The sequence below is a fragment of the Penicillium chrysogenum genome (genome assembly GCF_028827035.1).
Source record: "Penicillium chrysogenum strain IBT 35668 chromosome Unknown utg000005l_segment0_segment0, whole genome shotgun sequence".
Lineage (NCBI taxonomy): Eukaryota > Fungi > Ascomycota > Eurotiomycetes > Eurotiales > Aspergillaceae > Penicillium > Penicillium chrysogenum.
Genome location: NW_026622753.1, coordinates 446,350 through 459,532, shown reverse-complemented (window position 1 = coordinate 459,532; position 13,183 = coordinate 446,350). Strand labels below are relative to the sequence as shown.

Here is a 13,183-nt window from a genome sequence, read left to right as displayed (position 1 = left end):
GCCCAGATGAAAAGGAAAGAGAGATAAAATTGTATTGGAGGAAAGACTGCAAACTCGATGGCCGCTTGTATCGTTAATAATTAATAGTCAAAATTTGCTTAGTTGTTAATCGCTGGACCTACTACTACTCACTGAGCACTCACTACGTATCCGTGACTAAATTGAACATTATCACTTATTCGAGCCGGTGCGGAGATCTACCTACTCAGTGAGCCTGAGCTAAGCACCCTCATAAAAGCGGCGGCAGATCAAATAGGAAAGCCCGTAATGCCAGGGAAAATCCGGTACGTATAGTTACATATGTAACGGATAATGCCTGGCACTCGAGACCTTTCCCTTTCCGTTTTAGTGCTCACCTCTTGCCGCTTTTTGCTCACTGAGTACCACCGAGGACGTTCCTGACTGGATCACGCTCTATTACATAACGAATATGATCTACTCACTGAGCATCAGATCATCCCCTGGGCACCCTGATTTGATCACCAAGTGCTCACCCCTACATGTTAGAATAGAACTGTACAGAACTTTCAGGCCGATGGGACACCGTTCAGGGATATCTGAGGCCCATACCCCTGAACTTGAGCCGCTAAGCCAATCAAAACCATACGCCCTGCAGGGATATGATCAAGGACAGAGTTAGGCAACTACTAGACAGATACGAGGAAGATATCAGCAAAAGATATGCAGGACAGACTCTCCAATGTACCGTCGCACTGGTCATACGTAGAGAATTAGTTGGCTGTAAGCTATGGTGAATGGACAAGAAAAGTCTGTTAATCAAGAATGCGAGACTTTTACTAGCATACAGATACCATCAACCTTTTGGCAATCTCACTATAATCAAAGATATCGAAAGAAGCATTTAAACAGGAATCACACGCCTCTTATCCAAACCCATTTTCTTCCAGTTCGGGGAAATCAAATCATCATTCGCTTCCGCGCGACCGTTCCCGAAATTATTGATCTTCCACTTCTCCATGCTCTCGGTCCCTTTCAGATCGTTTCCAAATGTCTTGAACAATTCCGAATTGAGTCTTTCATACTCCGAATAGTCCTTTGGCCAACCGCCCAGGCGTTCCACTGCAAGCTTGAGGAGATGCATGTGTTTTCGCACGTAACTAGCAGTCTCCTCTCCCTCGACGCCTGGTGAGCTGGCATCAGAACCTCCGGAACTCGACCACTCTACCGTGTCCAGAGGGGGGTGGATGTGGGGTCCATCAAAACTCGGAGAGCATCCTCATGTAGCGCCGCGGCCTTCTTGTAGTAGCGGTAAGCCAGTTCGCGACTGTCGTGACTTTCCTGATAGCCTTGAGCGACACTGGTGTACATTTGTGAAAGTAGCACGGTCATCTCGACGGTGCTGGGATGTCGCGGTCCGTGGACGCGAGCACAGTTGTACATGAGGTCTTCGGCCAGGCGGATGGCAGACACATACTCGCCAATAAGATAACGCGTAATGACGAGTCTGCGACCAAGGGGGAGCGTGTAATCATGCTCCTGTGATGAAGGGCCGTATCTCTGGCGACTTTCCCAGAGGAGAGTGAGGATCGACGCCAAAGTATGGTAATCCTTCTTTTCCTCGAAAATTCCAATCAGCTTGTTCATGTTCGCAGCGTCCACTTTGCTGAGGTCGATATTCTTGCGACTGCAGTATCCCAGTAATGCCTTCACAATGGTTGCTGATACATCCAGCATGCGCTCTTTAACGGCCCGTTCTGGGCGTGGGTGAATATCTTGGCCAGAAATTGCGAGGCCAATCTGGAAAAGCACCTTGACGATGACTAAAGGGTCCTGGAAACCATGCTGAGCCCAAATATACTTGAATGATGTAAGTGCCAGGTCACAGGCGGATTTATAGTCCTTCGACAGTAGCAGCTGGTTTAGACGGTCATAGCTGGCGATAGCAGCAGATCGGAAGAAATCGTCAGATGAGTGCGTGCTAAAATGGGCCAAAAGGGCCCCGATGAACACCTTCGACTCGCTCGAGTTGATCTTCAGCTTTTTACCCTCCCTGGAGACGAAAAAGTCGGTGAATCTGTCTTCCAGGTATGACGAAATGGTCGACCAGCGGTTCCTCGAGGAAAGTATAGTATGCAGACGGCACACAGTACTCAACACACTCTGCATCGTACTAGACGTGGAGCTCATTGCAGCGGTAAACTGCTCAAAGTAGAGATACTCGGCAGTAAGAGAGGCATGGATTTCGTCCACTGTGGTTGACAGCCCTCCCTGTTCCCGAAGACTGTACTCCAGCTGAGCTAAGAACACCAGGATGCGACTCCGTCGTGAAGTCAAATCGAGCTTGATCAACTTCATGTTCTTGATCTCTCCAACGACAACCTGGCGGTAGATTTCCTCGGACAGATTGTTTGCATACTCAACGTGCCCGAGTGCTATGTAGCTAGATGCAATGGCCTGGGCGGCATCTACCAGTTGACCAGCCGAGGCCTCGCTTGACAGAATCTGAACAGTCGCCTCTTCGAGTAGACTCACTGCTTCGTGAGTTTGCTCCTGCTTGATGTATAGGGACACCAGCTCCTGTATTTGCGAAAGGGAGGAGGCATAGACAAATTCCTCCTTGGACCATCTCCTGATGCGCTCACGACGGATTGAGATCAACTGCTTTATCTGCTCCTTCGACTCGTGTGATACATGTCCAAGGGCATATTGCTCTTCATATATAGCATCTAGCGCGGCTTGAATTTCACCATAGTCGATCTGTACCTGATCCGAATGTGTGTTCAGAAGGCCTTGAAGAAGAAGGATGGCTTCAACCTCAAATTCCTTAGATTCCCGACAAATAAAGGCGAGTGTCTGTGTGGCCTGGATCGTTACCGAGGCATTTGCCCCGAAGGTAGCAGTGCACGCCTGGTGATATTGAGCAGTAACGTCGTGGATCGCCACGATCCCCGCTTGAGTCATACGCAGACAATAAACATAGCGCTCGTAGACTGCTTCCACGAATGCTTGCTGTTGCAGCTGCGGATTGATCTCTGTATGCAGCAGGCAATTGAACAAGGTCTCACAATATTGCAGCGCATCGGAGTAGTAGCCTTGGTGCACAAGTTCGGTTGACAGAATGACAAGAGGATCAAATGCGTCCGGATTGCGTAAGTCCGAGTCCTTGTTTAGAATCTGGAAGATTTGTCGATAGTACTCAATACACGATGGGCGCGGGCGTGTAAGTTCGGCCAACCTCCAAAGTGTCTTCAGCACCATCCAATGCTCTGTCCCAAAGCGCTGGCTATAGTCACTCAACACGGTTTGCAGGATGGAAACGAGCTTGTCTGTATGGGCTGTGTGCTCATAGAGTTGGATGAGGTCTCCTGTTACCTGACCCAACAATTGATCCCCAACTTCTCTCTCGTTCCGCAAGGCGTAATAAAGACGAAGACAGATATTTTCTTCCTTTGCCAGACGGTGCCGATAGCGATAGCAATATACCAGGCGCTGTGTGAGGCTAATACAATGATCCACATTCTCTGCCGGGAGCACCACATCAAAGACCGAGAGGGTAAACAGCCCTGGCCATACAACTTTGAGAACTTTCTTCAGTGCTTTGGTAGCGTGGCGCCACCGGTGCTGTTGCCAATAAACTTGGATAAGTTTGTTGGTGGCAGCGATCGATAATTGGTGCGTTGTGGATGACTGAAGCACAGTCTCTTCGAGGATCCACTCAATGGTTGTATCCTCTTTTCCGATCGTGCCGCCTGTCTCTAGGATCTCCTGATAGACGGACTGGATATGTTGTTGGATTTCCTTGTGCAGAGCGCTCTGACTGTTGGTATGCTGGGCACAATAATTGAACACACTGAGTGCCAGCCAAGACACACCAACGGATTCCATGAGGCTCGCGGCTTCCACCAATTGCGACACCACGGCTTCAGAGCTTGACATTGTTTGTTTGTGCTCCTTCCAGAAGCTCAGGAAAACAGACGTTGCGTTGGTGATGTCTTCCCTCTGGTACACCAAAAAGCTGCAATATCCCAGGACAACCCGGATACTCTTCAAGAACCACTCATTTGAATGATGGAAGTGCCACTCTGTACTTGTTGCTTGCCAGAGGTCCACAAATATGTGCTCTGCTTGGGTCAAGTTGCCATTGGTCACATTTGTTTGAGCTTCGTTCAGAAGAGCCTCAAAGTCGAACGATTGCGAGATTGAAGCGTCATGCTCAAACAACGTCAGCTCGAGCGGGGAGCCACCTTCGATAGTCTGATGATGGCCATGGACCTCGATAACCAAGGACTCGTCGAGTGGGCGCTTGTCGGGCAGACGGTTTACTTCCAACCAGTCTTTGATTCCCTGTGCCTGCTGCAGTTCATGAAGTGACTCGTAATGCTGCAGGAGTTGGGTCATTCCTGAGACCACCATCTCGCTTGTGGAGCCATAGTGGTATTTATAGCACTCGATGACCAGCTTGAGGACCTTTTCTCGCCATCCCGTCACTTCGGTGATTGAACTTTGAGATTGATTGGCAGTTATGCCCAAGAAGTTCTGGGCCATTTGCATAGTAATGACATGTTGAGTTGAAAGAACCTGTTGGCAGGTCGTCGCGGCGTGGTAGAAAACTTGGACGGTGGCAGAGAATGCAGTATCCTGCAGTGAAAATTGTTTATGGAAGAGAGCTTGGCAGAGCAGCGCCTGCAGTGTCGCCGGATGAGTGGCGGGGAGCACTTGCTCGTAGAGATGAGTCTGGGTGTTATAAGATTGCACCAGCAGAGGCGTCGGTTTGTTGGTCCACGTGGCCATCTCCAGAATTAAGGCGGTTGGGCATTCGGGGAGGACTGGTCCAATCTCCTTGCCGGCAGTGGCGACTTCCTTATCAGTGGTGCAGCCAAATGCCTTTTGCACGTGGCTCACCCAGTAACGAAGGGCGAAGCCTAGTAGTCGGTGCCGTGCCAACAGGTCTAAGCTGGCTTGAGTGCCTAAGGGTGTCAACGAAGGTTCGCTTGCACCGGTCACGTTCCGCTTGATATACAGCAGCAACCTCTGAGCCAAGTCAGCGTGGCTAATGACTGTCGAACTGCTTTTGGCGAGATTGTCCGCTACGGCATCGCGAATTTGGCCGTGCCGCAGGTAGACCATCTCGTTATGGCAGAATACAAGCGAAGCTGCATCTTTCAGGAAACGTAGAGGATTCTTCTCCTTTTCTCCGATGGTTCCCTTGTCCAACTGGACTGAGAGAAGATCAGACAGCTCGTGGACTGTTAGAGGACGGGCAATGATGACGAGCCAACTCAGAATCTTCTTCCCTTCTTCAGGGATCTTGGATTGGAGGCGATGGGAGACCAAGTCTGTAATAGAACACTTCGACTTAATCAATTTATCGACAACCTTGGTCAGGGGTTGATGGTTGTGAGCGGCCTCATCACGGGCCTCTTTGGCGGCGAGCTTGGCCCACAAAAACGAGCCATTTGCAGCTTTAGCAATACGAGTAACGACAGTTTCTCGCTGAGCTTCAGGAATCTGATTGAATGCCTGATCTTGCGTAAAGACTCGCCTGGTCACCGCATCAACATCCTCTAAAGTCAGCTCTGGCGTGATATGCACCGCAGTATCAGTCACAGCGGCTGCCTGTTTGTCTGACGCAAGCACAATTAACTTCAGATTTGAAACATTCCTGGTTGTCCCTTTAAGTTGATTGAGAAGGGTCGCTTGACCAGAAACAGCTTCGTCTAACCCGTCCACTACCAGGACTAGCGGTCTGGCGTTTTTCAGATTAGATTGAAGTGCATCCCCTAGAGCTTTGAAGAGGATGTTCTCATAGGCATCGATGTCAACTGTCTTCTTGCAGATGTCGTATGCGTCCAAGAGAGTCTGATACAGCCGCACATTCCCGATACGTGCCGCAAACAGCTGAGAAAGAATGCATTTTGCAACCGCCCAATGGGTGGTGGTGGCAGGGATTCGTCGGTCTGTCACAACCACGTCTCGTTAGCAATTTTCCACTGCGAGGGTTGCGAGGCTGACTGACTGATAGGCACGAAAATTGGTTGATATCCCACGCCGCCAATTGGCTGCTGTAGGAAATCATTGATCACTGTCGCCAGTATAGACTTGCCCGATCCGGGATGGCCGATGATAGAAAGTGACTGCTGTTGAGATCTCAGAAACCGACCAAGATGTGGCTCCAGCCAAAGGCAAGTCGACTCCTCCCTCTCTTGCGCAAACTGCGCAGTGACACCGATGACATTCGCCAAGGCAGGGTCCTCAGGTTGAAGCCAGTCCTTGATTACTCTTATTCCATCAACTGTATAATCATCCATTGTTAGAGACTGCTCTGGGAAGCCACTGTGGGAGTGGGGCTTAAGCCGATTCTGAGAAACAGAGATGCACACTCACCTTTTTTGTCACTAAGGCCTTCCACCAGCAGCTGATGTTTCCACAAAAGTTCAGCAGCCAATTCACACCGTGAGCGTAAGCTCTCAATCGGTCCCGCGAATGTACTGTAAACTTCAACTGATGTGGATCCGGGAGTCAATCTCCCCGCCGACTTGTGGAAGTAAGTCGCAACACCGACCACCACAGTCACCAGGTCTGCTAGAGCCAATATCAACTGATCTTTAACACCCTGGGAAACACTAAATAACTCCGCACGGTCGAGAAGATGCTCGAGGTCCGTTGAGAATCGGTAAAAGAACATAAACAGGTCAAGGAGAGCAGATGAGTTCTCTTCTCCCAGCTTTTGAGACATATCAGTACTCATTCCGACCAACTGACTGTACTCATATCGGTCGCACTTACTTCGAGCAGCCTCGCACAGTGAACATAAGCCAGCTGCGTGGCCATGTGGCTGTCTCCGGCAAATTGCTGGATCGCCGAGTCGAACGAATTCAGACGTTCGACGAATAACCGTGCCCAGATTAAGGCCTTGTCGTAGCTACTGCCTACAGGAGGTAGCTTTCTCATTCTTTCGGCACCGATCCACTCGACGAGTGTTTCATAATCGGTCGCGGTGATCTTCCAACGCACCACCTCATCGCCGATCGGATGTGCAAGTGAGTTTACCAAATCGGCTAAGATGGAGGATCCTTCGCCCTTTGGCTCTCCCGATGGACGTCGGTGAACCGCTGGATGGAAGACTGCATTTTCTTTGTCCTCAAAGGCATCGGGTGTCCACTTCCCATCGTAGAGCGGAATGGGGTGGTTTTCAAACGCGTGGTGAGCATGGGCTTGGAAGGAAGTGGCCATTCTTGCTTTATCCCGTCGGCAATATTAGGAAAAATGGTTATAAGATAGTCTTGACTGGTTGTAGAGGATTACCATTGATTAGTTGTGGTTGGTACATGGGGTATGCGTCGCTTTTATGTTGGCTGGGTACCGATGATGCCAGTGGAGCATGGGTAGAGCAGATTCGTCTTTCGTTGCAATCGCACGGTAGTATTCCAAGGGTGGAAACCACATTTGATGCCTTCGACCTTCGCCCTCTATTATTGAGGTCGTGGACGAGATCATTTTGACGCAATAGACAAGATGACCGTGATGGGCCATGGCACAAACAAAATTATACATACTACTTACTGTTAACCAACGGCTGTCATAGTTCCACGGATAAAGGTTCCACGAACCTTGGAACCTGGGGTAAGAGAGGTCTTGATCCCGTACGGATTAACTGCATGCGGCACAATGTTTACTTCAAGTTGGAACCGCGTAGCAACTATGACCCATATTCCCCACAAATCCTAATCCGATTAACCTTATTTGAGATAAACCCTTATTCTTCGGTCTTACCGTGCCCAGGTGACCACATATGATTACATCATCTACCTCAACCCTACCTAGGTACGTACCTACTATTCAGCCAGCCACTTCTCTTCAGTAGTTCACTGCAGAATAGCACTAATCAGCCTGCTATACCATTTCTGTGTCCAAAAACGAAAGGCATTTCAGGATACCGTCATCCTATAGTAAATGCAGAGTTAATCTTCAAAAATATGTAACCACAATTGGCAGTCCCGTGTCGTCCAAGACTCCAAAGTTAATATGATTCCTGACCAGTTCCCTGTTTCGGAATTTCTGCTACTTGTTAGTGGCACTAATGGAACAGGCGATTCCCTTGAAACCAATCTCTCTCCAGTTCCAATCATTATATTAGACGCATTTTCATCAGATTCTACGCTTAGAAAAGAGAACCTGTTTTGCGGGTTTAAACCCACCAGGTTAATGGATTCGATGCAGGCCGCTGATGACCACGCTAACTGCTCTCAGATATGTCAGATGTTTAATACAACAGCTCGGCCGGTGGCAACAAGACAGGGATGATAGCTGCATGCGGAAAGATCCTAAACAACACATTTTAAAGCCTTTCAATCATAATTGAGACTCCTCAGGGCAGCTAGACCCGGCCCTGGATAATGTTTAGAACTCCCAAGGTTAATTCTCTACCGTGCCGGAACCACACGGTCCGCATAACACTCACCCCCATCCATAAAACCGTAAAACAGGATATCTGAACCAAAGCGTGTCAATTCTTCTAGAACTAGCGATTCTTACAATGGTTAATCCTATGCCCAATCACTCCGCATCCGCTACACTTCGGCGGAGCCCTTTCGGCTGGCAGATCTTGCTGAATATAGGCAATTCGCCCTGCGTATGTGAGACTAGCCCATCACCTTCAACAAATGGGTCTAGCTGCTGAGCTAGTCATAGGCCCTCTTCAACCGTTAGGCCACCTTTGTAGGCTAATCTCCTAGTTGACCAATTGCGTTTCTGCCGTTTCTTCTTGTTTATACGCGTAGATCCGCATTTTCTTGCGTTAGCAGCGCAGTCCTGTGTAGCGAACGCGAGGAAGCTACCTTTCTTTTGCTTCGTCGCGCTACGTCTTGTATCTGGAGTCAACTATAGTTGTTCTTAATATCGATCGTCTTCTAACACTATCCACATCTATGTACACGTTGTGACCAGCCAGATCTACGAGCCAAAGCAGGATGCCAAAGCAAGAGAGTGCTCTTGATTCAAGTAACTAAAGACAGAGAAGAAAGAAGGAAAGCAAGCAAAGTCTGGCGAGTTGTCGAAAGCTTAATCAAAACAAGACTATGCAAACGATGCAAACCCTGTCCTTTCTCGCTAAGCGAGCAAACAATGAAAGCAGCAAACAATCAAGGTAGCAAACAACAAAGGAAACTAATCTGTCATCTGACATGTGATGTCAGATCGTCACACACGTGAGATCCTCACACCTCTACCACTATGAGTCTGATCCTTAGGACCAAGAGCGTGCCTAGGAACCATACTATATATCCCAGTGTGTCAGAGATATACGGGAAGCATACGGAACTCAGGTTGACTTGGTGCCATTCTGCTTTAAAGTTAATAAATCTCGCCGGTATCATGATATTCGAAGAATTTGAGACGGGAAGATATACCGGTTTCTTCAGTCCAGGGCCGATCCAGGGCCAACCCCGTTTCTTTGGAAAGCGGATCGATGACTTTGGCTTTGAATTTGAGTGTTATCCGAATGCTGGTGTTGCAAGTATGTCTGAATATTTCGATCGACTTACGAGTCTGACGCGATGGGTTTGTCTTGACAGCGTTCTGTAGGACCTTGGATTTTAGAAAATGTTCGCGATTGGCTCAAATTCCGGTACTTCTTTATGAAAGTCCTAAAGGTAGGTAAATACTTTGCACCCAATTGCACACCGTAACCGGAAATGCTAACCTGTCCTATAAACCTTTCTAAATCGAATGTCTAACCATATCGGATATTTCGGGCCGACAATGAAGGGAAAATGTGCCTCTTCGTACAGATAAAATGCGTTCCCGCCCTATTGCCAGATTGTACTCCTAAGGTCAGCCGAGAGGTCCCCAAGTTGGCTAATTGGTCCAATACTGCTAGATACGAGTTGTAGCCGGAGAGAATTATAATCCAGTTGCTCGAGGGTGGCAAGGGAGAAGAGATTTTCGGGATACTGACAAAGAATCAGAGTTTGAGGCGATCGATACCGGGGTCAGCGGGAGATGCTGTTCTTCTTCGTCGCTGGATCGATTCAAACGTCGTCTATAGCTTCGCCGCGTACCATCAGGTAAGGAAGGACAGACCTGTCCGGACTCTTGCAGGAGGAGGGCATCATCGGGAGATAGTATTGTCCACGAGTCTTCCTCGTGGGTTGACAGACTGGGCTCTTCTGTACTTTCCGGGTGTTCTTCTTGGATGTCCTTTTGAATGTCTTTTGGATCTTCTTTGGATATCTTTTTAGATGAACACAAAGGGGTAAATAAAAACTGCCAAAGGTGACTCCGTGTAGGTCCCAATTGGGGTGCTTTAAAACGGTGCTTTTAAAACGGGGTGAACAAATGTATGTTTGAGACACCGGAGCGGAATGTACAATGTTAATATATATCTGCTGGATTTAGAATTGGCGAGCGATTATGAGGTGAGAGTAATATAAACCGAGACAAATATGAGATATGAAAGTGTTGAGGCTACAGAGGAGGTGAAAGATGGAGAAGAAGTGTAATATGATATGAATCTATGGAAAGGAGGCTGTATAAATAGCCTCCGAGAATGACAAACATGACAAACCAGGCAAATGCTCAGTCTTCACAGAGACAAACGCATACCCTGCATGCATTGCATGTCAACACAACCCCCCAGACTGAGCACCAAAAGACATCATAGAAAACATAAATATATGTCAAAAAGATAAATCAACATGTTGCTTATCCATCTGAATTCTAGCTTCCTGCTGTTTAACGAAGAGCAACAATGACGCTTCGGTTAGACTCATTTGTTCGGACCCCGATTTATCCCTCTTCGAAGGAGACTTCTCAGAAGGCTGTCTGCGGCGTGGAGGTGTAGGGGGGTTTTTGCTCGAAGATCATCTGGATCGGCGAACCACTATGACAAGGCATTTAGGTGGACCCCATGTTCGATCCCTTCGCCCTATTCGGTAGACTCTGGTTCCTATAGTAAAAATCGGAGGAAGAGGGGTCAGCCATAGCTGATACAAAGTGATAAAGATTAAGATAAAATGATGTGAACACAGTTCAAAGATACTATATACCACGATAGAGGTAATTCTCTAGGAAAAGAGACTTCGCTTAGTGCTTAAAGACAAATTCACACAGTGTTGAATTGTCAAAGGCGGGTTCACACAGAGATGAAATTGTAATCCGGGTTCATATAGCGGTGTCTCGGCTTCTCGTATAGCGGCGATATGGTGATTCGGCTTTGCATAGCGGCGTCTTCCGATCGCTTCCTCGCTCAGCGGCGATGAAGAAAAGGTGAGATATAGCTTCTTACTATTCTCGGGGAAAAGAAAGAGATATAGCTTCTCGTGAGAGATAGTTATTCTCCAATGAACGCTTAGATAAATCTGGCAGTAAAAGCTTAGTTCTTGATGAAACTAGCAAAGGGGAGAGAGGAAAAAGGGCCTCATAACCTGTTAAGGCTACGAGGCAAGAATATTGTTAGATAGCATAGCTCTGTGTAGATTTCCGGTAAGGTGCTAGCGGTGCTAGGGGTAGGAGGCATTTAGCCTCGCTACCCATGCTGCTGAAGCTGATAAAGATGTGCTCGGAGAGAGCAAGGGCTCATAACCTGTTGAGGCTACGGAGGAGGTGAAAGATGGAGAAGAAGTGTGATATGATATGAATCTATGGAAAGGAGGCTGTATAAATAGCCTCCGAGAATGACAAACATGACAAACCAGGCAAATGCTCAGTCTGCACAGAGACAAACGCATACCCTGCATGCATTGCATGTCAACAGAAAGTGAGAGAACTGTCAGGAGGACTTCAAGTCCACTTCCGACTATTATATCTGGAAAATACCTACTAAACCTAATTTGGAAGCTTCAGCCCTACCGATGTCAAAAAGGTCCACAGGTGATACGGGGAGCAGTCCAACAGATCATTGACCTGACGAGGAAGGCAGACTCTGATCAGGGTCATTTCACTTAGTAGGAAGCCTCTGATTCCCCCCGGTCTATCCCCTGTCCCATATTTTCTCTTTACTCTCCTCCACCCTTTGCCCACCATGAATGAGCCCTTGATCTTCACCACCCCTCAGAAAAATGCACAGATGCAAGTGCTGGCGGACAAAGGCATCGTCGAATCACACGACGGCCGCAAGCTAACCCTGGTTGAATGCATCTACAAGTATTTCAATCTGGATACACAGCGGGGCTCCCTATCCGCCCTCCTCACCGCGAGCGACGGTTTGCCTTCCAGAAGCACTCTACTTATCGGCATTGGCCTAAGAAAGCTAATAAGCTTGCTGTCCTGGTCCTAGAACACGGCCCCGTGTGGTGGTGGAGCTGGTCATGTGGAGTACGTTGTGGATCCCGCGATCACCCAGATCTACCGGAGACGCTAACCATCTATGGACGCGTAACCATCAGGTCCCTCTGCGCGCAAGCCCCAAACACGCCGCCACTTGCCCCACAGCCCGCGCATCTTCAACAGCCGTACTGTGCTAGCGAGGTCGAGGTGACTTCTACCGTGGTCGCTGGACAGCCTAACCTGCGCTCCGATAGTGTTACCATTCGCCGCTCTCTACAACCGCCCCCTAGTAGTAAATGAAACCGACGTCGCGTTAAATCAAAATGATTTTACGGACATAACGGACCTCCTACTCTATCTCTAAATTGCTCGTTATTTTTCCTTCTATCTTATTTCTTATTTCGTGGTGCGCCTTACGCTCTAGTAACACCTTTACACTATTCCCCTCACTCTAAATATCCGCCTTCACTAGGTCAGTTATTCCTAGGGCGTTTCGATCTTTTTATAATACTTCTTTTCGGTGCGAGAACTACAATATACCTATATAATATCCCGTATAATAGGCATATATTATCTTTTCCTTTCCCTTAGCTCTTAGTAGTTATTACTAGTAGTATATCCTAGCCACGCTAAAGGTTAAAATCTATACTAGATAACACCGCGTATAAATCTTTCTTTTTAAGTCCGTATATATTACGTTTAGGCTTTTAACTCACAGTGGTATAGACAGACCCTCCGCGCTCTACCGGCTATAGCGTGAATGGAGCAACTATTTTGACCTAAATTCCATCGACTTCATGAGTTGAACAAGTCACACAGAGGCCCCATGTCCCCCTCCCGAGGTCATGGCCGTGGATGACGTCAACCACAAAATGTAAACCTGCTCCCGGGATACATCCCCGAGAAAAGCTGCGGTTTGTACTGCGCTGGTTTCCATAATATTTTGATATCTGTTTAC

The 13,183-nt window shown here is 48.0% G+C and overlaps 2 protein-coding genes across 2 annotated transcripts; one reads left to right on the top strand and one right to left on the bottom strand.

Moving 5' to 3' along the window:
• Window positions 1–862: 862 nt before the first annotated feature.
• On the bottom strand, window positions 863–7,194 carry N7489_008559 (ATP-binding protein; the record flags this gene model as incomplete). The annotated part of the gene is given in 5 exon segments (XM_056714309.1): window positions 863–1,172; window positions 1,187–5,918; window positions 5,978–6,253; window positions 6,346–6,685; window positions 6,748–7,194. The coding sequence occupies 5 exon segments, from the start codon at window positions 7,192–7,194 to the stop codon at window positions 863–865; spliced, it is 6,105 nt and encodes a 2,034-aa protein (XP_056561931.1).
• Window positions 7,195–11,980: 4,786 nt separating this feature from the next.
• Window positions 11,981–12,516, top strand: N7489_008558 (uncharacterized protein; the record flags this gene model as incomplete). The annotated part of the gene is made up of 2 exons (XM_056714308.1): window positions 11,981–12,161; window positions 12,236–12,516. Coding segments are annotated over 2 exons (462 nt in total), but the record flags the coding sequence as incomplete, so codon positions are not given.
• Window positions 12,517–13,183: the final 667 nt, after the last annotated feature.